The following is a 27,100-nucleotide window of genomic DNA, read 5'->3' on the forward strand; positions in this document are numbered from 1 at the left end:
CGATATCAGCTGATTGAAAACCCGGCCAAAATGGAAGGTTATTTTTCTGATGGACGATTTCAACTGCACTCTTCGATATCTGCTGATTGAAAACCCGGCCAAAATGGAAGACTATTTTTGTGATGCACGCTTTCAACTGCACTCTCCGATATCAGCTGATTGAAAACCCAAAATAGAAGGCTATTTTTCTGATGGACGCTTTCAACTGCACTCTTCGATATTAGCTGATTGAAAACCCAGCCAAAATGGAAGGCTATTTTTCTGATGGACGCTTTCAACTGCACTCTCCGATATCAGCTGATTGAAAAACAGGGAGGTTAGCGGAACGGCGTCTTCGGGCAGCGTATATGACATACGTTTTTGACAATTTTTCGATCTAGCGCAGCCCCAACAAGAGGTACAACCTCTCGTTAAATTTTCCGGCGATTTCCACCGGAAGGCAAACGGAAAAGGTTAGTGCATCTCATTACAAAAGGGTTTCTGCACAATTTGCTCATCTGCATTCCATTTTCGTTAGCTGCTACCGCCGTCGGAAAATGGTCTTTACAAAACGGTTTCTGCACAATTTGCTCATCTGCATTCCGTTTTCGTTAGCTGCTACCGCCGTCGGAAAATGGCCTTTACTGCATGCCACGGTTTAAAACTTGTTCATTAAAGGGTCGTTAAAGGCATCTGGCCCTAAGTAAATTCTAGTGTATAACTGTCATGAATAACTTCTAACACAGATCTGTAGTAATTGTGCTCACCTCCAATAAAACACTACCAATCATCCCCCAAACGGGGTTAACAGAGAGCACACCCACAAGTCTTCATTGTGAACATTTGAGGCTGCAGATAATCCCCTACCACCTCTACGGGACCCACAAAAGGACTGACCCGTAAAGGAAGACCTTGCTTCCTGAGAAGAACTTACTCTGCCCAGCCAGTATCTTTGAGCGTCTCCAAAACAGCCTCCACTGAGAAATATCTAGAGACAGAGGATTTGGGACAGTCCTCTGATTATCTAGGAACCTTGGACTCTGACAGGGCCCTAACCAACCTCTCCAAATCCTCATCAAAAAGCAGGACTCTTAAAAAGGTAACTTACTAAGTCTAGCCTTAGAAGAAATATCCACTGAACAATTCTGAAAACACAGACAGCAGAAAACAGCTACAAGAAAAGCCATGTTTTTAGCAGAAACTCTAATCTCATCATAGAAAGTGCCAGCAAGATAGGTAACACCTAAATCTAAAAAGGCTTTTTTGGTGACACATTTCACAGGCGACAACTGAATGGAATTCTCAATTAACTGCTCATCTCACCTGAAGCAAGCACAGGCCATATATCCTCCACAGACAGTTGCCTGCAATGACAGGGTAGAAACCTAAAAAGGATTGCTTCAAGAGAGATTTTATATTTGATGATTATAAAGAGCAGCAGCACCTTTAATCACAGAGTTAACTCTTCTGTCACAGCTGAAACCACCCCATCAATCCTAGGAATCTCAAACCTGTCTGCTGGCTGAGATCTAATGGATAAAGTGAGGCACGGACCGCCATGCACTAAAAGTAACATCAGGAACTTCCCATTCTGCAACAATAATATCTAACATTGGAATAAAGGGAAAGGCTTTAGAGGCTTTTGGATCTCTACCACGAGAAGATCCTGAGGCATACAAGGGTTAAGAGGACAATCCTCAGACATCTTAAGGGTGAATAAAACTCAAGTAATTAAAGTAACTAAATCCTCCTTAGTAAAAATTGTAACCACTGAAAGACCCTCTTCTAGAAGAAATCGCCTCTCCTTCAGACAAAAACTCTCCAAGTTCTCCTACTACTCCACAGCAGATACATCAAAAATATCTCCTTCAACTGAAGTCACACATCCACACTACTCTACTCTAGGTTTAATCTAGGACATTTTTCCTACGGAAGTACCAATCAATTCAGACCCAACTGAAAAAGGGAAAGGCATCTTCTTACTCATACAGAACACTTTGGGGCTCATTTTCAAAGCACTTAGCCTTACAAAGTTCCATAGTAACCTATGGAACTTTGTAAGGTTAAGTGCTTTGAAAATACGCCTCTTTGTGAAGTAAAAGAATAAATTCAGGGGGGGAAAGACTGCATAAAATCAGAAAATTTAATAGTAACCGAAAGACCCAGAGCTGACAAATTCTGTGGGGCAGGAAGCAGCTGAGGTGGGGGGTCCTCGGTCAGAAGTCATCACTGACTGAGCAAAGACAGTGGGTGTGTTCACCAAAGTTGTTTTCTCTGTATCAGGCAAACCTTTAGCAGACTGCAACAGAGGAGAGAGAGCCGCGCAGAGTTAGCTAGTACCACCTCCTCAAACGAAAATGAAACCACAAAGCGAATGCTACATACCTGTAGAAGGTATTCTCAGAGGACAGCAGGCTGATTGTTCTCACTGATGGGTGACGTCCATGGCAGCCCCTCCAATCGGAACACTTTCTAGCAAAGTCCTTTGCTAGTCCTCGCGCGCCGATGCGTACCGCGCATGCGCGGCCGTCTTCCCGCCCGAACTGGCTCGTGCCGGCCACTCTCATATGTAGCAAGACAAAGAGAAGGGAAGACACAACTCCAAAGGGGAGGCGGGCGGGTTTGTGAGAACAATCAGCCTGCTGTCCTCGGAGAATACCTTCTACAGGTATGTAGCATTCGCTTTCTCCGAGGACAAGCAGGCTGCTTGTTCTCACTGATGGGGTATCCCTAGCCCCCAGGCTCACTCAAAACAACAACCATGGTCAACTGGGCCTCGCAACGGCGAGGACATAACTGAGATTGACCTAAAAAATTTACCAACTAACTGAGAGTGCAGCCTGGAACAGAACAAACATGGGCCTAGGGGGGTGGAGTTGGATTCTAAACCCCGAACAGATTCTGAAGCACTGACTGCCCGAACCGACTGTCGCGTCGGGTATCCTGCTGCACGCAGTAATGAGATGTGAATGTGTTGACAGATGACCACGTCGCAGCTTTGCAAACCTCTTCAATAGTGGCTGACTTCAAGTGGGCTACCGACGCTGCCATGGCTCTAACATTATGAGCTGTGACATGACCCTCAAGAGCCAGCCCAGCCTGGGCGTAAGTGAAGGAAATGCAATCTGCTACCCAATTGGATATGGTGCGTTTTCCCACAGCCACTCCCCTCCTGTTGGGATCAAAAGAAAGAAACAAACAATTGGGCGGACTGTCTGTTGGGCTGTGTCCGCTCCAGATAGAAGGCCAATGCTCTTTTGCAGTCCAATGTGTGCAGCTGACGTTCAGGAGGGCAGGAATGAGGACGGGAAAGAATGTTGGCAAGACAATTGACTGGTTCAGATGGAACTCCGACACAACCTTTGGCAAGAACTTAGGGTGAGTGCGGAGGACTACTCTGTTATGATGAAATTTGGTGTAAGGGGCCTGGGCTACCAGGGCCTGAAGCTCACTGACTCTACGAGCTGAAGTAACTGCCATCAAGAAAATGACCTTCCAGGTCAAGTACTTCAGATGGCAGGAATTCAGTGGCTCAAAAGGAGGTTTCATCAGCTGGGTGAGAACGACATTGAGATCCCATGACACTGTAGGAGGCTTGACAGGGGGCTTTGACAAAAGCAAACCTCTCATGAAGCGAACAACTAAAGGCTGTCCTGAGATCAGCTTACATTCCACACGGTAATGGTATGCACTGATTGCACTAAGGTGAACCCTTACAGAGTTGGTCTTGAGACCAGACTCAGACAAGTGTAGAAGGTATTCAAGCAGGGTCTGTGTAGGACAAGAGCGAGGATCTAGGGCCTTGCTGTCACGCCAGATGGCAAACCTCCTCCATAGAAAGAAGTAACTCCTCTTAGTGGAATCTTTCCTGGAAGCAAGCAAGATGTGGGAGACACCCTCTGACAGACCCAAAGAGGCAAAGTCTACGCTCTCAACATCCAGGCCGTGAGAGCCAGGGACCGGAGGTTGGGATGCAGAAGCGCCCCTTCGTCCTGTGTGATGAGGGTCGGAAAACACTCCAATCTCCACGGTTCTTCGGAGGACAACTCCAGAAGAAGAGGGAACCAGATCTGACGCGGCCAAAAAGGAGCAATCAGAATCATGGTGCCTCGGTCTTGCTTGAGTTTCAACAAAGTCTTCCCCATCAGAGGTATGGGAGGATAAGCATACAGCAGACCCTCCCCCCAGTCCAGGAGGAAGGCATCCGATGGCAGTCTGCCGTGGGCCTGAAGCCTGGAACAGAACTGAGGGATATTGTGGTTGGCTCGAGATGCGAAGTGATCTACCAAGGGGGTGCACCACACCTGGAAAATCTGTCGCACTACACGGGAATTGAGCGACCACTCGTGAGGTTGCATAATCCTGCTCAACCTGTCGGCCAGACTGTTGTTTACGCCTGCCAGATATGTGGCTTGGAGCACCATGCCGTGACGGCGAGCCCAGAGCCACATGCTGACGGCTTCCTGACACAGGGGGCGAGATCCGGTGCCCCCCTGCTTGTTGACGTAATACATGGCAACCTGGTTGTCTGTTTGAATTTGGATAATTTGGTGGGACAGCCGATCTCTGAAAGCCTTCAGAGCGTTCCAGATCGCTCGTAACTCCAGAAGATTGATCTGCAGATCGCCATCCTGGAGGGACCAGCTTCCTTGGGTGTGAAGCCCATCGACATGAGCTCCCCACTCCAGGAAAGACACATCCGTGGTCAGCACTTTTTGTGGCTGAGGAATTTGGAAAGGACGTCCCAGAGTCAAATTGGACCAAATCGTCCACCAATACAGGGATTTGAGAAAACTCGTGGACAGGTGGATCACGTCTTCTAGATCCCCAGCAGCCTGAAACCACTGGGAAGCTAGGGTCCATTGAGCAGATCTCATGCGAAGGCGGACCATGGGAGTCACATGAACTGTGGAGGCCATGTGGCTCAGCAATCTCAACATCTGCCGAGCTGTGATCTGCTGGGACGCTCGCACCCGCGAGACGAGGGACAACAAGTTGTTGGCTCTCGTCTCTGGGAGATAGGCGCGAGCCGTTCGAGAATCCAGCAGAGCTCCTATGAATTCGAGTTTCTGCACTGGGAAAAGATGGGACTTTGGATAATTTATCACAAACCCCAGTAGCTCCAGGAGGCGAATAGTCATCGGCATGGACTGCAGGGCTCCTGCCTCGGATGTGTTCTTCACCAGCCAATCGTCGAGATATGGGAACACATGTACCCCCAGTCTGCGAAGTGCCGCTGCTACTACAGCCAAGCACTTTGTGAACACTCTGGGCGCAGAGGCGAGCCCAAAGGGTAGCACACAGTACTGGAAGTGACGTGTGCCCAGCTGAAATCGCAGATACTGTCTGTGAGCTGGCAGTATCGGGATGTGCGTGTAGGCGTCCTTCAAGTCCAGAGAGCATAGCCAATCGTTTTCCTGAATCATGGGGAGAAGGGTGCCCAGGGAAAGCATCCTGAACTTTTCCTTGACCAGATATTTGTTCAGGGCCCTTAGGTCTAGGATGGGACGCATCCCCCGTTTTCTTTTCCACAAGGAAGTACCTGGAATAGAATCCCAGCCCTTCTTGCCCGGATGGCACGGGCTCGACCGCATTGGCGCTGAGAAGGGCGGAGAGTTCCTCTGCAAGAACCTGCTTGTGTTGGAAGCTGTAAGACTGAGCTCCCGGTGGACAATTTGGAGGTTTTGAGGCCAAATTGAGGGTGTATCCTTGCCGGACTATTTGGAGAACCCACTGATCGGAGGTTATGAGAGGCCACCTTTGGTGAAAAGCTGTCAACCTCCCTCCGACTGGCAGGTCGCCCGGCACTGACACTTGGATGTCGGCTATGCTCTGCTGGAGCCAGTCAAAAGCTCGTCCCTTGCTTTTGCTGGGGAACCGAGGGGCCTTGCTGAGTCGCACGCTGCTGACGAGAGCGAGCGCGCTGGGGCTTAGCCTGGGCCACAGGCTGTCGAGAAGGAGGATTGTACCTACGCTTGCCAGAAGAGTAGGGAACAGTCTTCCTTCCCCCGAAAAATCTTCTACCTGTAGAGGTAGAGGCTGAAGGCTGCCGGCGGGAGAACTTGTCGAATGCGGTGTCCCGCTGGTGGAGCTGCTCTACCACCTGCTCGACTTTTTCTCCAAAAATATTATCTGTACGGCAAGGCGAGTCCGCAATCCGCTGCTGGATTCTATTCTCCAGGTCGGAGGCACGCAGCCATGAGAGTCTGCGCATCACCACACCTTCAGCAGCGGCCCTGGACGCAACATCAAAGGTGTCATACACCCCTCTGGCCAGGAATTTTCTGCACGCCTTCAGCTGCCTGACCACCTCCTGAAATGGCTTGGCTTGCTCAGGGGGGAGCTTGTCCACCAAGCCCGCCAACTGCCGCACATTGTTCCGCATGTGTATGCTCGTGTAGAGCTGGTAGGACTGAATCTTGGCCACGAGCATAGAAGAATGGTAGGCCTTCCTCCCAAAGGAGTCCAAGGTTCTAGAGTCCTTGCCCGGGGGCGCCGAAGCATGCTCTCTAGAACTCTTGGATTTCTTTAGGGCCAAATCCACAACTCCAGAGTCATGAGGCAACTGAGTGCGCATCAGCTCTGGGTCCCCATGGATCCGGTACTGGGACTCGATCTTCTTGGGAATGTGGGGATTACTTAGAAGCTTGGTCCAGTTCGCCAGCAATGTCTTTTTGAGGACATGATGCATGGGTACTGTGGACGCTTCCTTAGGTGGAGAAGGATAGTCCAGGAGCTCAAACATTTCAGCCCTGGGCTCGTCCTCCACAACCACCGGGAAGGGGATGGCCGTAGACATCTCCCGGACAAAGGAAGCGAAAGACAGGCTCTCAGGAGGAGAAAGCTGTCTTTCAGGAGAGGGATCAGAAGGAAGACCGTCAGACTCCTCGTCAGAGAAATATCTGATGTCCTCTTCCTCTTCCCACGAGGCCTCACCATCGGTGTCAGACACAAGTTCACGGACCTGTGTCTGCAACCGTGCCCGGCTCGACTCCGTGGAACCACGGCCACGGTGGGAGCGTCGAGAGGTAGACTCCCTCGCCCGAACCGGCGAAGCTCCCTCCGCCGATGTAGTCGGGGAGCCTTCCTGGGAGGCTACCGCACTCGGTACCGCAAGCGGCACCGATGTCGGAGACCTCACCCCGGACAATGGGCCAGCCGGCGCCTCGCTCGACGGTACCGGAGGCGCAAGCACCCCCGGTACCGGAGGGGTAGGGCGCAACAGCTCTCCCAGGATCTCTGGGAGAACGGCCCGGAGGCTCTCATGCAGAGCGGCTGTGGAAAAAGACATGGAAGCCGATGCAGGAGTCGATGTCAGAACCTGTTCCGGGCGTGGAGGTTGTTCCGGGCTGTCCAAAGGGGAGCGCATCGACACCTCTTGAACAGAGGGCGAGCGGTCCTCTCGGTGCCGATGCTTACTGGGTGCCGACTCCCTCGGCGACCCAGAGCTCTCGGTGCCGACAAGGGAAGGGGACCGGTGACGATGCTTCTTCGATTTTTTGGAACGAAGCACGTCACCGGAGCTTCCCGGCACCGACGAGGAGGTCGTAGAATCCAGCCGTCTCTTCCTCGGGGCCGAGGCCGAAGAGGATCGGTCTCGGGGGGGCTGTACCGCAGAAGCCCTCAGGGTAGGGGGAGACCCACCCGAAGGCTCACCGCCACCAGCAGGGGAATGGACAGCCCTCACCTGCACTCCAGACGAAGCACCACCGTCCGACGACATCAGCAGACGAGGAGGTCTCGATACCACCGACGCCGACTCAGCCCTCCGATGTCGCCCCAATGCACAGGGCCGATGCCTCGATGCACTCGATGCAATCGGGGGCAAGGATGAAGGTCCGGGCGCCAACGACGTCGAAGCAGTCGATACTCCCGGTGCCGATGCCGACGGGGGGCTGTACCGCAGAAGCCCTCAGGGTAGGGGGAGACCCACCCGAAGGCTCACCGCCACCAGCAGGGGAATGGACAGCCCTCACCTGCACTCCAGACGAAGCACCACCGTCCGACGACATCAGCAGACGAGGAGGTCTCGATACCACCGACGCCGACGCAGCCCTCCGATGTCGCCCCGATGCACAGGGCCGATGCCTCGATGCACTCGATGCAATCGGGGGCAAGGATGAAGGTCCGGGCGCCAACGACGTCGAAGCAGTCGATACTCCCGGTGCCGATGCCGACGAAGAGCCCGAGAACAAAATGTTATACTGGGCTAATCTCGCTACCTGAGTCCGCTTTTGCAAAAGAGAACACAGACTACAGGCCTGCGGGCGGTGCCCAGCCCCCAGACACTGAAAACACGACGCGTGCCTGTCAGTGAGCGAGATTACCCGGGCGCACTGGGTGCACTTCTTGAAGCCGCTGGAAGACTTCGATGTCATGGGCGGAAAAATCGCGCCGGCGAGATCAAAACTCGAAATGGCGAAAATGGCACCACAAAAATAGGGGGAAGAAAAACTTCGACCGAGGCCTAAATAGGGCCTACCCCGACGACGAAAGAAAACTTACCGGGGCAAAACTAGAAGTACGGGAAGGGAGAAAACCATAAAGGTCTCCTTCCGACACCTTTTTTTTTTTTTTTTTTTTGAAAGAACGAAGTCGATAAACGACGCGCGAGGTCAACTTTGGGGCGCGAACAGCGAAACACGACCGTACCGAGCGTGGACAAAAGAAGACTGGCCGGCACGAGCTGGTTCGGGCGGGAAGACGGCCGCGCATGCGCTGTACGCATCGGCGCGCGAGGACTAGCAAAGGACTTTGCTAGAAAGTGTTCCAATTGGAGGGGCTGCCGTGGACGTCACCCATCAGTGAGAACAAGCAGCCTGCTTGTCCTCGGAGAACAGTCCTTACACTTTCTCACTAAAATGCCTAACTTTGGATCCCAACAAAGCATCCCTTATACTTCATACAGTGTCGTCATTAAAACCAGACAGAGCAGTCCCGTAAGAAAAAGGAACAAAGCACCCACTATGATTTTGCTAACCACTTGTACCCAACTGCTGAAAATGCTTAAAAGGCAGAGCCTTTATCAAAAATGAACAATTTAGTTGCCTCAGGTGCTCAAGGAGCATCTGACAACTCCAAGGTACAGAAAACATACCGCTACAAGAGAGAGAGAGAGTTTGCCAAGAAGAGAGGAGGGTGAGCCTGGAACCTCCAGATGTAACAACCCAAGAAAGCGAGGTAAGAGCTAATAGCCTAGAGGTTTTTGTTTTTTTTAATCCTCTTTAGCTTAGCTGTTTATAAAGGAAAACAAAGAAAGTCCTACCACACCATTTCAGACCGCACAGGATGTCAGACCTGCTGGAGAATTATTGGCTGACCAAGCTGTAGCACAGCATTACTACATAGCAGTTCATTAGTTCTCAGTCTCAACCTACTACTACTACTTAACATTTCTAAAACACTACTAGGGTTACACAGCGCTGTACAATTTAACATAAAAGGACAGGCCCTGCTCAAAGAGCTTACAATCTAAAGGACAAGTGAGTAGTCAATACGATAGGGGCAGTCAAATTGGGGCAGTCCGGATATCCTGAAGGTAAGAGTTAGTTGCCGAAGGCAGCATTGAAGAGGTGGGCTTTAAGCAGGGACTTGAAGATGGGCATGGAGGGGGCTTGACGTAAGGGCTCAGGAAGGTTGTTCCAGGCATAGGGTGAGGCGAGGCAGAATGGGCAGAGCCTGGAGTTGGCAGTGGTGGAGAAGGGTACTGAGAGGAGGGATTTGTCCTGTGAACGGAGGTTTCGGGTAGGAACATAAGGGGAGATGAGGGTAGAGAGGTAGTGAGGGGCAGCAGATTGAGTACATTTGTAGGTAAGAAGGAGAAGCTTGAACTGAATGCGGTATCGGATTGGAAGCCAGTGAAATGACCTGAGAAGAGGGGTGATATGAGTATATCGGTTCTGGCGGAATATAAGACGTGCAGCAGAGTTCTGAACAGATTGAAGGGGGGATAGATGGCTAAGTGGGAGTCCGGTGAGGAGTAAGTTGCAGTAGTCAAGTCGAGAGGTAATGAGAGTGTGGACGAGAGTTCGGGTGGTGAGTTCAAAGAGGAAAGGGCGAATTTTGCTGATGTTGAAGAGGAAGAAGCGACAGGTCTTGGCTATCTGCTGGATGTGTGCCGAGAAGGAGAGGGAGGAGTCGAAGATGACTCCGAGGTTGCGGGCAGATGAGACGGGGAGGATGAGGGTGCTATCCACTGAGATAAAAAGTGGAGGAAGAGGAGAAGTGGGTTTTGGTGGAAAGACGATGAGCTCAGTCTTGGACATGTTCAGTTTCAGGTGGCGGTTGGACATCCATGTAGCAATGTCGGTTAAGCAGGCTGATACCTTTGCCTGGGTCTCCGCGGTGATGTCTGGTGTGGAGAGATACAGTTGGGTGTCGTCCGCATAGAGATGATACTGGAAACCATGAGATGAGATCAGGGAGCCCAGGGAAGAGGTGTAGATTGAGAAGAGAAGGGGTCCAAGGACAGATCCCTGGGGAACACCAACAGATAGCAGGATGGGGGTGGAGGAAGATCCATGAGAGTGAACTCTGAAGGTGCGGTGGGAGAGATAGGAGGAGAACCAGGAGAGGACAGAGCCCTGGAACCCGAATGAGGACAGTGTGGCAAGGAGTAGATCATGATTGACAGTGTCAAAAGCGGCGGATAGATCGAGGAGGATGAGAATGGAGTAGTGGCCTCTGGATTTGGCAAGGAACAGGTCATTACAGACTTTAGAGAGTGCTGTTTCTGTCGAGTGTAGAGGGCGAAAACCGGATTGAAGTGGATCGAGGATGGCATTAGAGGAGAGAAAATCAAGGCAGCGGCTGTGAACGGCACGCTCAAGTATTTTGGAGAGGAAGGGTAGGAGGGAAATGGGGTGGTAGTTGGAGGGACAGGTAGGGTCAAGTGATGGTTTTTTGAGGAGAGGTGTGACTACGGCGTGCTTGAAGGTGTCAGGGACAGTTGCAGTGGAGAGAGAAGTTGAGGATATGACAGATGGAGGGGGTGACAGTATGAGAGATGGTGTTAAGTAAGTTGGTGGGGATGGGATCAGAGGAATAGGTGGTACTTTTCGAGCAGGAAAGAAGGCGAGCGGTTTCCTCCTCGGTGATGTCCGGAAAGGAGGAGAAAGAGGCCTGGGTTGGTTGGTCGAGGGTTGAAGGGTGAAAAGGAGGAGATGGTTTGGGAGTGAACTCAAGGTTGATCTTTTGCACCTTATCGCAGAAGTAATCGGCCAGTGATTGAGGGGAGAGTGGGGGGGTAGGAGCGGAGGGCACTTTGAGGAGGGAGATAAGGGTGGCGAAGAGACGACGGGGTTTGGAGCTGAGAGAATTGGTCAGTTGGGTGTAATAGTCCTGTTTGGCAAGGAATAGGGAGGAGTGGGATAGCATGAATTTGTAGTGAAGGAAATCTGAATGGGTGCGAGATTTCCTCCAGAGGCGTTCGGCAGATCGGGTGCAGGAATGAAGATAGCGGATGCAAGGGGTCAGCCAATGCTGGGGATTAGTACGCTTTGTGGGACGGGAGGTGGATGGAGCGAGGGTGTCCAGAGCAGAGGAGAGAGTGGCATTGTATGCGGAAACAGCCTTGTCGACAGACTCAGAGGACAAGATGGAGGGGAGGAGATTGGAGATACAAGAGGATAAGGTGGGAGGGTCAATAGCCTGGAGATTCCTGGAGGTAGTGGTTAGAGTTGGACAGGGCTGAGGTGGGGGGTGAAGAAGTGTGAAGGTGATCAGGTGATGATCCGAGATAGGAAGAGCTGAAGTGTGGAAACTGGAGGGGGAGTCGGAAAAGGACAGGACGAGGTTAAAACAATGGCCGTCACGGTGAGTCGAGGCGGTGGAGCATAGCTGGAGGTTGAAGGAGGATGTTAGAGTGAGGAACTGAGACGCGTGAGGGTCGGATTGGTAATCAACGTGTATGTTAAAGTCTCCGAGAATGAGTGACGGAGATGAGAGTTCAAGAAAAACGGAAAGCCAGGCATCGAAGTCGGTGAGGAAGGAAGAGAGGGATTTATTAGGGGGGCGGTAAATGACTGCCACTCTAAGTGGCAATGGGTAGAATAGCCGGATGGAGTGTGCTTCAAAGGATGAGAAGCAGTGAGACTGCGGTAGGAGGAGGGGTTGGAAACTACAGGAGGGCGAAAGTAGTAGCCCGACGCCTCCACCGCAGCCAACTGGGCGGGGAGTGTGGGAGAAGAGATAACCTCCATGGCAAAGGGCCGCGACTGAGGCCAAGTCGTCCAGGGAGAGCCAGGTTTCAGTTAGGGCGAGCAGTTGAAGGGAACGAGAGATGAAGAGATCGTGGGTGAAGGGCAGTTTGTTGCAGACCGAGTGGGCATTCCAGAGGGCACAAGAGAAGGGGAGGGAAGAGGGGGGGAGGAGGGGAATAGAAACGAGATTGGAGACATCACGGAATCATTTGCATGGATAGGAGGAGGACAGGTGAGGGGGGCCTGGATTAGGATTAATGTCTCCAGCGGATAGCAAGAGGAGGAGCAAGAAAGTGCGGAGGAGGGTGGGGGAGGTCGGGCGACGAAGGCGACGAAGACAGGGTGCACTTAGGAGGAACGGTGATGGGTTAATGGTAGGAAGGAGGTGATGAAGATTAAGAGCTAGGAAGGAGGAGGGGGACAAGAGAGATGGTGAGGTGGTGAGGGAAGGGGGTGAGTAGGGTATTGCTGTAGCGGGCAGGATGGGAGGGAACATGGGTGGGCAATGAGTTCCAGCGGTAGACAGCGGTGGGGGGAGGGGGAAAAGATTAGGAAGGGACAGGGCAAGGAAGAGAATGTGGACAGGGGCCATAAGCAGAGATTGAGGTGTAACAGGTGTATTTGTAGTGACTGAGGTGTGAAGCAGATAGAAGGAGCTGAGAAGCTGGAGGCTTGGAGTTGATGGAATTGATGGACTGGAGAGCGGGTAAGTCAATGGTTGACAAGCTGGCAGGCAAGTACGTCAATGGCTGCGAAGCTGGCAAGCAGGCAGGCAGGTTGGTGGGTTAACAGGGAGGCAGGCAGGAGCAGGACTGGAGTCAGCTGGAACAGACGGAATGAAGTAAACTGAAACGGATGGGCTGTAACATGCTGAGGTGAATGGACTGGAGCAGGCGACAGGACTGAAGCAGGCTGTAGCACTTTGGAGGTTGGTTTGATTGACTAGCAGGCAAGCAGGAACAAGCTGGAGCAGACACACTGATTAGGCGGATGTGACAGGCAGGATCAACGGGCTGGAGAAGCTGGTGAAGCTGGATCAGATGAGCAGTAGAAGCTGGATCAGGCGGGCTGGAGAAGCCGGATCGGAGCAGATGGACTGGAGCAAACAGGGAGAAGCTGGATCGGTGGACTGGAACATGCAGGGAGAAGCCGGATCAGCGGACTGGAACATGCAGGGAGAAGCTGGATCAGCGGACTGGACTGGAGGAACAGGCAGGAATCGGCAGACAGGAACGAGCTGGAGAAGCTGGATCAGGAACAGGCTGGAGTCGGCTGACAGGAACAAACTGGAAAAGCTGGATCAGGCGGGCTGGTACACGCTGGAGCAGATGGACTGGAACAGACAGGGAGAAGCTGGATTGGTTGAGTGGAACATGCAGGGAGAAGCCGGATCAGCGGACTGGAACATGCAGGGAGAAGCCGGATCAGCAGACTGGACTGGAGGAACAGGCTGGAATCGGCAGACAGGAACAAGCTGGAGAAGCTGGATCAGGAACAGGCTGGAGTTGGCTGACAGGAACAAGCTGGAGAGTTGGAACAGGCGGGCTGGTACACGCTGGAGCAGATGGACTGGTATAGTCTGGAGCAGATGGACTGGAACAAACAGGGAGAAGCCGGATCGGCGGACTGGAACATGCAGGGAGAAGCCGGATCGGCGGACTGGAACATGCAGGGAGAAGCCGGATCAGCAGACTGGACTGGAGGAACAGGCTGGAATCGGCAGGCGGGAACAAGCTGGAGAAGCTGGATCAGGCAGGCTGGAACAAGCTGGGGCCGATAGACTGCAGAAGCTGGAACACACTAGGGCAAGCTGGGTCAAGCAGACTGGGACACGCTGGGTCAGGTGGACCGGAGCAACCAGGGCAGGGAAGAGCAGCCGAGCAGCAGGACTGGGACAATCTGGGGCACACAGGAACTGCGGCACAGACACGGGCTGCGAGGCTAGGAGAGCCCAACGACAGACCCTCAGGCCCTGGATGACGCCACAACGTGGTCGGGTCCGGTCAGACGAGACGATCCATCACGTTGATCCGCCAGACGAGGTGATCCGCCATGCCGCAGGAGTCGGCTTGTGGGCGCAGAAGGTGCTATCGCGGCTCACCTCGATCTGGTCCGGTCCCACAGGCAATCCTCCCGCGACGGTGCGCCCCCGATCCGTGTGCAGTGAGTCCGCGCCTGGGCCATTCCAGCCGGGGAGTGCGGCGGTAGCACACTGAGACGCGCCGGATCTCCGTCCGCCAGGGACTGGGGTCGCCCGGAGGGATCAGACGACAGCGCAGAGCCAGCTGGGGACACAGCGCGACCACGAGGCAGGCCCGCTGCCGCGATCAACCCTGACTGGGCCCACGACCAGACCCGGCCCACCGCCGTGCAGCGCAGAGTAAACCAGGCCGCCACGAACCTGCGGTTCCCCACCCAGCAGCAGCCGGCCGAACCGGAGACAGCGCGGCTCGGTCCAGGCAGACAAACACCTTTTTATCTGGTCGGGGATGCCTCGTGGTGCAACAGGCAGATCGCCTCAGCCGGTCTAGGGCTCGGTTAGGCTGCCCTACAGTTCCCAGTTGGTTCCGGATCAGCTCCGGTCCGATTCCATTCGGTTGTGGGCGTCGTTGGATGGTCCAGTTAGGTCTGCTTCTTTTTGACCTGAGGAGCTCCTTACCTGGGCTCCTTACCTGTCGGCCATCTTGTTCTACTAGTCTGCTGGCAGCATGACTCAAATCTAAGCATCTGGACTGGTCTGGTAGGATAAGGAATACAGAATTTTGTTGCATCTCCTAAAGAACCAAAGCAGAAGTTTTCGTGGTTTAGAAAAAAAAAAAAAAAATCTGAGTTTTTTGGTCATAAGCCAGTGGATAAAACTTAACTGACAAGCATTTAGGATGATATAGGCATACTTTGTAAAAATTTCAAAACTCAGTTATTTGTTTCTGCATTTAATGGAGGATAAAGATGATGATACAATCTTTCAAATTTAAGTTTTTATACAATATATTTACTAAATGTACATTACGGTACTCATTTCAAAGCACATGGACTTAGAAAGTTACATAACTCTTTGATTGAAAATAAGCCTTTATATGTATTATGTTATAAACAGTCTTGAAGCCCTTTATAAGAGACAGTATATAAATTTGATAAATATAGTTTGAAAGCATGAAAAGTACTAGGTATACCAATGGTGTTACTGCATTATCTATAATTAAAAGGGCTGCAAGCTAATCAGAGTTAACTCTGTAATTAATACATTAATTATTAATCACAATTAAAGAAAAGTATCTCCGGTCTCCTCCAAACATATTTTCTGCTCTCGTTCATGGCCAATCTCTGTCCTTGGCACAATCCAGCATCTTTCCCCACCCTACGCCAGTATACCTTTAAAAATGGTCTTCTGTTGGTCCCCGGCGGTGGCAGCAGTAGCAACAGCATTGCACACATATTGCCTGTAGTTTGATCTGAAGCTTTCCCTCTGGCCCATCCCACCTCAAATGACAATCACTTCCTATTTCTGCAATGGCAGGATGGGTCAGAGGAAAAGCTTTGGACCAGGCCACAGGCAGTGTATGTGTAACACTGTCAGGGACTAACAGAAGCCCACCTATAAGGTAGACCAGTGGGGGGAGGGGGGACTCCACCAGTGGAAATTGGGGCGGAGGTGGTGAGTTCCAGCAGAACACGAAAAGCTTGGTATTCTTCACCACCAAGTTTGTGTCACTGCTCATGGGAATGGAGGAGAGAAAGAGATAATGGTCCAGGGGAAAGAGGGGGGGGGGGAGGAGGAAAGGAAAACAGAGGAAGAGGAATTGGATTTGGGAGTGGGAGGGAGGGAGATCGGTCCGTTTGGAAAGGAAAGGGGGATGGTATTTGATATAATACCTTTCTGTGGTTACAAGTAAAGCTGTTTACATATTATATACAGGTATTTATTTTGAACCCAATGGAGGTGTGACTTGCCCAGAGTCACAAGGAGCTACAGTGGGAAATAAATAAAATACCTTTAATTGCGTCACTAAGTGCAATTAAAATTTTTAATCGGACTGCGCCACAAACGATTAATACAAACATCTGTTTCGCCTTCACATAAAACATACTTCTTTGTAAGGATAAACAAATGAAACTTCAAAACCTTGATCGGGATCTTGAGTGGGTCCTTGATCTTGAACCGACTGCTGATTTCTTTTCTTCTTGATCAAAGAGTTCTTCTTCAGTTACATCTTGTCCTTCATCTATTTCCATATCCTGGGCATGGAAATGGACATATGAAATAAAACCAGATAGTAAATAAAGAATTAATATGATGCACAATGAAAACATGTACAGTATCTCGTTATTCCTTTGTGTTTAATATTTATAGGAAAAAATTAACCAAAATAAGCTGGCTACTGAAATAGCTGCAAAATTATCTATTAACCCAAGACCTCAAGAAGAAATTCCACTAAACTACTGATTTTCGGATCAAAACCACTTTTGATATCTGCTATAGCTTTTCACCTTGCTTACTTTTAAGTACTTACACACTGGGTACTATTGAGTTTTCGACCCATTTTGGGAAGAATAAAATGGTCACCTTAACACATAGTAAAACATAGTAAACATAGTAGACGACGGCAGAAAAAGACCTGCACGGTCCATCCAGTCTGCCCAAGAAGATAAATTCATATGTGCTACTTTTTTATTTGTACTGTCCACTTCAGTGCACAGACCGTATAAGTCTGGCCAACCCTATCCCCGCCTCCCAACCACCAGCTCTGGCACAGACCCTATAAGTCTGCCCAGCACTATCCCTGCCTCCCACCACCAGCTCTGGCACAGACCGTATAAGTCTGCCCAGCACTATCCCTGCCTCCCACCACCGGCCACCGGCTCTGGCACAGACCGTATAAGTCTGTCCAGCACTATCCCTGCCGCCCAAACACCAGCCCCGGCACAGACCGTATAAGTCTGCCCAGCACAGAAAGTATATTGCAGCAAATTAAACAAATTGCAGTAAATCACACACACACACAATAAATGCCCACCTCCACCAAATATGTGAGGGGCTTCCCACGTGTTACAGAGGCTCCGACTTACAGTGGTGTGTTTAAGGTTGTTTACAATATGGACCTTCAATATTGGTGGCATTCATTTCATTGACATTTTTAAAATTTGTTTTACACAGTTATTTTTTGTTGCTTTCTCCAAAACAATTCTATAATGTTGTTTCAATCATAAATGCATATTACACATGTGAAACAGCACAAAACAGATACTGATGTATAAATGGCAATTTAAGTGTGGCTCTGTTGCTATTCAGATATAAAGGGTTTTGTGGATTTTTTTTAATATGACAAGAAAACGCCCATTTGAGTATCTTATTGATGGCTAATATTTCTTTACTCTTGTGGACAGCCTTATATCGTCCTGGCATAGACTGGACCAACAAATGGTGGCTAGTGACCACTTGACTTCAAGCTGTAGTGAGTGCTCCTACCAGTTCTCTTTCAAACAGGATGTCACTTGGATATTTCCAGTGCTATTTCATGCCAAGGTCTTGATTGAATTCAAGCCTAGTGACTGGGTTGGCCAATCAGGGGGAGAGATCTCAGATTTCCTCCAGTCATCAACTGCTTTTGCTTGATGGCATGGGGTACTGTGATTTTGGACTATGTACTCAACTGGACAAAGTTTCTCTGCTGATGGAATCATGACCTTCTGAATTACACTGATGTATTCCTTGACAAATAAGATGTCCCTACACCACTTGCTGTCATGCAACCCCAAGCCATGATTTTCAATGAATAAATCTGGCAGACACATACAAATACATTGGCTTGGACTCTTTAACTGGAAATCACCTTACATATGTGCGAGCCTAGTCTCCTAAGAGGCAGAAAGTGCATTCATGAATGAAAAAGCAAAGGTACTTACCTGTAGCAAGTGTTCTCCAAGGACAGCATGCTTTATATTCTCACAAGTGACACCGACCTGCGTTGCCTGGTACAGGACTTATAACGAGTATAAGTAGAGCTTTGTGGAACACAAGACACACTCCACCACGCATGCGCGTGTGCCTTCCCACCCGCTGCGAAAACGCAGACTCAGTTCAATACTATAGCAAAAACAAAGTAAAAATAACAAGGCAACAACTCCAAAGAGAGGTGGGATGGATTGTGAGAATACAAGGCCTGCTGTACTCAGAGAACACCTACTACAGGTTAAGTACCTTCACTTTCTCTGAGGACAAGCAGGCTTATCTATTCTCACACGTGGAGAATCCCTAGCATTCAGGATCACCAAAAACAACCAACATTGGTCAATTGGGCCTCGCAACAGCAAGGACATAAGGGAGATTTACCTGAAACTATTTACAATCTGAATGAGAGTGCAGCCTGGAACAGAATAAAATGGGCCTAGGAGTGTAGAGTTGGATTCTGCAACACTGTCTACCTGAACCAACTGTCGCATCGAGTATCCTGCTCCGGGCAGTAGTGTGAAGTGAATGTTTGGACTGAAGACCACATCGCAGCCTTGCAAATTTCTTCAATGGAGGCTGACATCGTGGGCTAATGGTGCATTTCCCGATGGCAACTCCCATCCTGTTGAGATTAAAAGAAACAGAAAGTTGGGCAGACTGTCTGTGAGGCGTGGTCCGCTCCATGTAGTAGGCCAATGCTCTCTTGCAATCCAAGGTGTGCAAGCTGATTTCACCAGCATGGGCATGAGGTTGGGGAAAGAATGTTGGCAAGATAATTGATTGGTTCAGATGGAACTCAGACACCACCTTCGGCAGGAATATAGGGTGAGTGCGGAGGACTAGTTATGATGAAACTTAGCATAAGATGCACCCACCCACTAAGGCCTTAAGCTCACTGACTCTATGAGCTTAAGTAACAGCCACCAAGAAAACAACCTTCCAGGTCAGGTACTTCAGATGGCAGGTATTCATTGGCTCGAAAGGAGCTTTCATCAGCTGGGTCAGAACGATGTTGAGATCCCATGGCACTGGTGTAGGTTTGACAGAGGGCTTTTGACAAACATAAACCTCTCATGAAGCGAATTACAGGCTGTCCAGAGATGGGCTTACCTTCTAAACACTGATGATAACCACTGATAAGGACTAATTGCACTAAGGTGAACCCTTACGGAGTTGGCCTTGAGACCAGAACAGGTGTAGAAGGTATTCAAGCAGGGTCTGTGTAGGACAAGCAAGGGGATCTAAGGCCTTCCTCTCACACCAGATGGCAACCTTCTCCATTTGAAAGAATAGCACCTCATAGTGGAAGCCAGCAAGACCCGAGAGACACCACTACACTACTACTACTACTAAACATTTCTAGAGCGCTACTAAAGATTCAAAGAAGCGAATTATAAGCTGTGTGAGCAAGAGAATGGTGGCTGGGATCTAGACGAGACCCCTCGTTTTGCGTGATGAGGGTCGGAAAAAAATGTGAATCACCACGGTTCTTTGGAGGATAACTCCAGAAAAAGAGAGAACCATAAATGCCACAGCCAGTATGGTACAATCAGAATCATGGTTCCACGGTCTTCCTTGACTTTCAACTAAGTTTTCTCCACAAGAGGTATGGGAGGATACGCATACAGAAGACCTTCCAATTGAGGAGGAAGGCATCTGATGCAAGTCTGTTGTGGATCTGAATCCTGGAACAGAACTGAGGGACCTTGTGGTTGATCTGAGTGGAAAAAAGATCCACTGAGGGGGCACCCCAAACTTGGAAGATATTGCAGGCAATGCCCATATTGAGAGAGCACTGGTGGGGTTGCATTATCCTGCTCAGTCTGTCAGCCAGGGTATTGTTTTTGCCCATCAGATAAGTGGTTCGAAGGAACATGCTATGATGGTAAGCCCAATCCTACATTTGGCTGGCCTCCTGACACAGAGGGTGTGATAGGGTGCCCCCTGCTTGTTGGTGTAATACACTGCAACCTGATTGTCTGTTTGGATGACTACAATTTGATGAGACAGCTGCCTGTCCTAAGAGCTGAATGAATGAGCTCTCGGTGGGCAATTTGGAGGTTTATGAAACCAACTGAGTATGTATCCAAGACGGACTATTTGAAGAACCCACTAGTCGGAGGTTATAAGGGGGCCACCCTTTTGTTGAAAAACTCTTCTGCCTCCACCCCGACCAGCAAGTCATCTGGGACACTCTTACAGCAGCTATGCTCTGCTGGAACCAGTCAAAAGCTTATCCCTTGCTTTAACTGGGGAGCAGCAGGGGCCTTAGGCGCACACTGTTGATGTAGACAAACGCGCTGGGGCTGAGCCTGAACAGACTGGCGAGCTGAAAGATTGTACATATGCCACTGATAGTAATAGGTACTCCTCATTGGTTTGCCAAAAGTCCTCTTAGCTGCGGAGACGGGTGCAGAAGGTGCCTGGCGGGAGAGAGAAGAGATGGTATCGGTATATTTTTTGATTTGGTCAGCAACCTCCTAAAACTTCTCTCCAAAAAGGTTATCGCCCAGAATGGGGCATCGCCAACATCTGCTGAACAAAGTGTTCCAGGTCAGAAACACGCAGCCATGAGAGTCTGAGCACCACTATACTTTGAGCAGAGATCCTGGATGCTACATCAAAGGCGTCTTAAGTGCCCCTGGCCAAGAACTTTCGACATGCTTTCTGCTGCTTGACCAACTTCCGAAGGGACTCAGGCTCTGGAGGAAGTGTCGGTCTAACAACTTGTGCAGCGAGTTTCACTAGTGGATGCTCATGAAGAGCTGGTATAATTGTATTCAGGGAAAGAGCACTGAAGCCTGGTACATCTTCCTCTCAAAAGACTCCAGGGTTCTAACTTCTCTACCTGGGGGCGGCGAGGCATAGTCCCTGGAAATCCTGGCTCATTTGGAAGTGGATTCCACCACCATGGAATTGTAAGGCAACAAAGGCTTATCAAAACCAGGTGCACTGTGGATTCGCTACTGGGTGTCGATCTTCTTGGGCATGACCAAGACTGACAGAGAGGACTCCCATTTCATAACGAAGACTTCCTAGAGTACCTTGTACAGAGGGACATTCACAGCCTCCCTAGAAATAGACGTGTAGTTCAGGACCTCGAGCATCTTGGTCCCGGGCACATCCTCCACTTCCAAAGGAAAGGTAACAGCATAGCCATTTCCTTAACAACGAAGGGAATAAAATGCTCTCTGGAGAATATTTTCTCCTTTCACATGGAAGGGAGGTTGCAGAGGGAATTCCATAGGACTCATTCGAGGAAAAGTACCTTGGATCCTACTCTGAATCCCATGAGCAATCCTTTTCGCTGTCAGACAATATCTGCCTCAAACTGGAGGAACCATGTTCTGGAGAAGTTGGTTCCCACCTCAACTCCGGCGAAGCTTCCTCCACCAAAGCTGACGGAGTACCGTCTTGGGTGGCAGTCGACACCGGAGACGCACGTGATATTGATATCAGAAGCTGCACTGCAGACTGAGGACCAAGCAGGACCACAATGGTAGGAAGGGTAGGCGCAAGCACCCCCGACGCCGATGCACACCGCTGCATGATGTCATTCAGCAGCTCAGGGAGCAAGGCCCGGATGTGCTCAAGGGTCGACACCGGGAACAGCTGGGGTGCCAGATAAGGTGCAGGTTGCAGAGCTGCCAGGGTCAATATGGGAGCTGGATCTTGGCTGCTGGGAGACCAACACATCAGCACTTCCTGTATGGAAGGGAAGCTCTCCAAGACACTGAAGACACCAAGAATAAGTGTCCCTCCCAGAGATCATCCCATTGCACCTGGTACAGCGCTTAAAGCCACTGTGAACCTTCGTGGACATGGTAGGAAAACTTTCTAACTACAAAATAGGCAAAACATAGCAAAAAAAAAAAAACAAAAGGAAAGGAAAGGAAAGTTCCCAGCTGAAGTCAAGGCCTAAAAGTGTCCAAACGATGATGAAAAAGAAAGGAAACTTAAAACCAAGCAAAAAAAATGAAAAAAAGAAAAAAAAATACAGGAAAGGTTTAAAAAAAAAAGGGGGGGACCACAGCTGGGAACAGAATTTTAGATGAAAAAATCACCTAAAGAAATGAAAAAGCTCTTTAGGACCGAATGTTGTGAGGAGAGAGAAAAAAAAATCCACCCTCTCTTTACTGCAGCAGAAAAAGAACTGAGGAGACCGCATTATCACAGCAGGCAGGAAGGAACGCGCATATCAGCAGTGGAGCATGTATCACGCTCCACAAAGCTCTACTTATAGTTGTTATAAGTCCCGGACCAGGCGACGTGGGTCAGCATCACCTACTTGTGAAAACAGATAAGCCTGCTTGTCCAACGAGAATTACCGTCTCCTATATCTTGAAAGTTCATTTTGAGTACTACTTTTTTTTTTTTTTGTTACATTTGTACCCCGTGCTTTCCCACTCATGGCAGGCTCAATGCGGCTTACATGGGGCAATGGAGGGTTAAGTGACTTGCCCAGAATCGCAAGGAGCTGCCTGTGCCTGAAGTGGGAATTGAACTCAGTTCCTCAGTTCCCCAGGACCAAACGTCTACCACCATAACCACTAGGCCACTCCTCCACTTGACTCTATATTTCCACTGTGCTTGTCAACAGCAGCTTCTTCTTTTTTTACATCCTATGAATTCACATTCCATGCATTTTCTATCCACTGTTGATGAAGAAACTGCCACTCTAGAGTTGTAAAGCCAATGCTCAAGTAGCTGAGGTAAGGTGAGGTTGTGGTCAGAATTATGTAACTGACTGGCTGACACTGGATCTGCTTCAGGATCTGATCCTGTCTAACTGTACTAGTTGCTAAATAGAGAATAAAATGAATGTATATACAAAGAACCAAAGTAGTTGCACTTGAAAGCGGAGTAAACACTGAGATACATAATGTATGATATTCCACCATGTGTACAGTTATGTAAAAACTAGACATTTATTTCTTCAGGAGAAAAAGTGAGGATACATACCTGTAGCAGGTATTCTCCGAGGACAGCTGGCTGATTGTCCTCATGATTAGGTCGACATCCGCGGCGGACCAAGAAACCGGCAAAATTCTGCAAGCAAAATAAAAATCTTTCGAGAACGCTCCGGTGTGCGGGCAGAGCACACCGTGCATGCGCGAACGGCTTCCCGCCCACAGAACGAGCGTGTCATCCTCAGCTGAATAAAAAGCAAAACAGAGGACCAGAACAACTCCAAAGGGGAGAAGGGTGGGGTTGTGAGAACAATCAGCCTGCTGTCCTCAGAGAATACATGCTACAGGTATGTATTCTCACTTTCTCCAAGGACAAGCAGGCTGCTTTCTCTCACGATTGGGGTATCCCTAGCACCCAGGCTCACTCAAAACAATGAACACTGGTCAATTGGGCCTGGCAACGGCAAAGACATAACTGAGACTGACCTGAAAAGAAACACAACTAAGAGAGAGTGCAGCCTGGAAAAGAACAGAAATGGGAATAGGAGGGTGGAGTTGGATTCTAAACCCCGAACAGATGCTGCAGCACTGACTGCCCAAACCGACTGTCGCGTCAGGTATCCTGCTGAAGGCAGTAGTGAGATGTGAATGTGTGGACTGATGACCATGTTGCAGCCTTGCAAATCTCTTCAATAGAAGCTGACTTCAAGTGATCTACTGATGCAGCCGTGACATGGCCCTCTAGAGTCAGCCCAGCTTGGGCGTAAGTAAAAGGATATGCAATCCGCTAGCCAATTAGAGATTGTGCGTTTTCTGATGGCAACTCCCTTCCTGATGGGATCAAAAGAAACAAACAACTGTCTATAGGGCTTTGTCCGCTCCACATAAAAGGCCAATGCTCTCTTACAGTCAAGGTGTGCAATTTGACTTCACCAGGGTGGATAGCTGGACGGGGAAAAAATGTTGGCAACACAATTGACTGGTTCAGATGGAACTCCGACACCACCTTCGGCAAGAACTTAGGATGCGTGCGGAGCACTACTCTGTTTTCATGAAACTTGATATAAGGTGCATACACTACCAGGGCTTGAAGCTCACTGACTCTACGAGCTAAAATAACAGCCACCAACAAAATGACCTTCTAGGTCAAGTACTTCAGATGGCAGGAATTCAGTGGCTCAAAAGGAGCTTTCATCAGCTGGGTGAGACCGACGTTGAGATCCCATGACACTGGTGGAGGTTTGACAGGGGGCTTTGACAAAAGCAAACCTCTCATGAAACGAACAACTAAAGGCTGTCCAGAGACAGGCTTACCCTCTACACGTTGATGATAAGCACTAATTGCACTAAGGTGAACTCTTACGGAGTTGGTCTTGAGACCAGATTCCTGATAAGTGTAGAAGGTATTCAAGCAGGGTCCGTGTAGGACAAGAAAAAGGATCTAGGGCCTTGCTGTCACACGAGACGGCAAACCTCCTCCATTTAAAAGAATAACACTTTTTCGTGGAATCTTTCCTGGAAGCAAGCAAGGCTCAGGAGACACCCTCTGAAATACCTAAAGAGGCAACCTCTAAGCTCTCAACATCCGGGCCGTGAGAGCCAGAGTCTGGAGGTTGGGATGTAGAAGCGACCCCTCGTTCTAAGTGATGAGGGATGGAAAACACTCCAATCTCCACGGTTCTTCGGAGGACAACTCCAGAAGAAGAGGGAACCAGATCTGACGAGGCCAGAAAGGAGCAATCAGGATCAATGTTCCTCGGTCTTGCTTGAGTTTCAGCAAAGTCTTCCCTACTAGAGGTATGGGAGGATACGCATACAGAAGGCCTGTCCCCCAATGCAGAAGAAAGGCATCTGACGCTAGCCTGTCGTGGGCCTGAAGTCTGAAACAGAACTGAGGGACTTTGTGATTGATCTGAGTAGCAAAACGTTCCACCGAGGGGGTGCCCCACGCTCAGAAGATCTTGTGGACAATGCTCAAATTTAGTGACCACTCGTGAGGTTGCATAATCCTGCTCAACCTGTCGACCAGACTGTTGTTTACACCTGCCAGATACGTGGCTTGGAGAAACATGCCATGACGGCACGCCCAAAGCCACATCTGGACGGCTTCCTGACACAGAGGGTGAGATCTGGTGCCCCCCCTGCTTATTGGTGTAATACATAGCAACCTGATTATCTGTCTGAATCAGAATGATTTGATTGGACAGCCAATCTCCGAAAGCCTTGAGAGCGTTCCAGATCGCTCGTAATTCCAGGAGGTTGATCTGAAGACCCCTTTCCGGAAAAGACCAAGCTCCTTGAGTATGAAGCCCATCTACATGAGCTCCCCACCCTAGGAGGGAAGCATCCGTCATCAGCACTTTTTGTGGCTGAGAAATTTGGAATGGACGTCCCAAGGTCAAATTGGATCGAATGGTCCACCACTGAAGTGAAATGCAAAAGTTGGTGGAGAGATGGATCACATCCTCTAGATCGCCTGTGGCCTGGCACCACTGGGAAGCTAGGGTCCATTGAGCTGATCTCATATGTAGGCATGCCATGGGAGTTACATGAACTGTGGAGGCCATGTGTCCTAAGATTCTCAGCATCTGCCGAGCTGTGAACTGTTGAGACGCTCAAGCCATGGACACTAGGGCCAGAAGATTGTCTGCCCTTGCCTGGAGAAGATAAGCTTGAGACGTCCATGTGTCCAACAGAGCTCCAATGAACTCCAATTTTTGTACAGGGACGAAATGGGACTTGGGATAATGGATCACGAACCCCAGCAGCTCTAGCACTCGGACAGTCATCTGCATGGGCTGTAGAGCGCCTGCCTCGGAGGTGCTCTTCACCAGCCAATCGTCGAGATAAGGAAACACATGCACTCCCAGTCTGCGTAGCGATGCTGCGACAACAGCCATTTGTGAAAACCCTGGGCGCAGATATGAGGCCAAAGGGCAGTACACAGTACTGAAAGTGCTGAGTTCCCAACCATAATCAAAGATACTTCCTGTGAGCTAGGAGTATCAAGATGTGGGTATAGGCATCCTTAAAGTCCAGAGAGCATAGCCAATCGTTTTGTTGAAAGCCAAACTTTGTTGACGAGAACGAGCGTGCTGGGACTGAGCCTGGGTAAGCTGCCAAGAAGCAGGAGTGTACCTACGCCTGTTATAGGAATAGGGAGCACTCCTCTTCCCTCCAAAAAAACCTCCTGGATGAGGAGGTGGTAGCAGAAGACACCCAGCAGGAGAGAGAATCCATAGCATCATGGTGCTTTTTGATCTGATTAACTACATCCTCTACTTTTTCGCTAAACAGGTTATCCCCCGGCAAGAAGCATCCACCAATCACTGCTGGATCTTATGATCTAGGTCAGAGACACGCTGCCATGAGAGTCTGCGCATCACTATACCTTGAGTAACTATTCTGGATGTCACATCAAAAGTGTCGTAACTACCCCTGGCCAGGAATTTTCAACACGCCTTCTGCTGCCTGACCACCTGGTGAAAAGGTTCGGCCAGCTCCAGAAGAAGAGCTTCGACCAAACTAGACAGTCGCCTCAAAGAGTTCCGCGAGTGGATGCTCGTGTAGAGATGGTATATCTGAATCTTGGCTGCGAGCATAGCGGCCTGATACGTTTTCCTCCCAAAAGAATCCAAGGTCCTAGACTCTCTGCTTGGGGGTGCCAAGGCTTTCTTGAGAGCAGAATCCACCACCATGGAATCTTGAGGTAGCTGAGACTTCACCATAACCGGCTCTCCATGGACTCTGTACTGGGACTCAGCTTTTCTGGGGACCACTGGATTAGAGAAAGGGAAAGACCAGTTTCGCATAAGAACTTCCCTGAGTGTGTTATGCAAAGGAGCAGTTGCAACCTCTGTAGGTGGAGAAGAATAATCGAAGACCTCGAGCATTTTGGCCATGGGCTCATCCACAACTTCCATAGGGAAGGGAATATCCTTAGACATTTCCCGAACAAAGGAGGAAAAAGACTCTCAGGCGGAGACATCGTTCTCTCAATGGGCGGAGTAGGATCTGAGGGGACCCCTTAGGACTCTTCTTCAGAAAAGTATCTGGGATCT

General features: G+C 49.8%; 1 protein-coding gene across 1 annotated transcript in view; it reads right to left on the minus strand.

Annotated features, from left to right (window-relative positions):
• The window catches only part of SCAF8 (SR-related CTD associated factor 8), a 1,046,706-nt gene that overhangs the window by 584,363 nt on the left and 435,243 nt on the right, over nucleotides 1-27,100 (minus strand). The window contains 1 exon segment of the mRNA XM_030198392.1: nucleotides 16,303-16,415. Within this exon segment, the coding sequence (XP_030054252.1) occupies nucleotides 16,303-16,415 (113 nt within the window).

This window comes from Microcaecilia unicolor, chromosome 3 (genome assembly GCF_901765095.1).
Source record: "Microcaecilia unicolor chromosome 3, aMicUni1.1, whole genome shotgun sequence".
Taxonomy (NCBI): domain Eukaryota; kingdom Metazoa; phylum Chordata; class Amphibia; order Gymnophiona; family Siphonopidae; genus Microcaecilia; species Microcaecilia unicolor.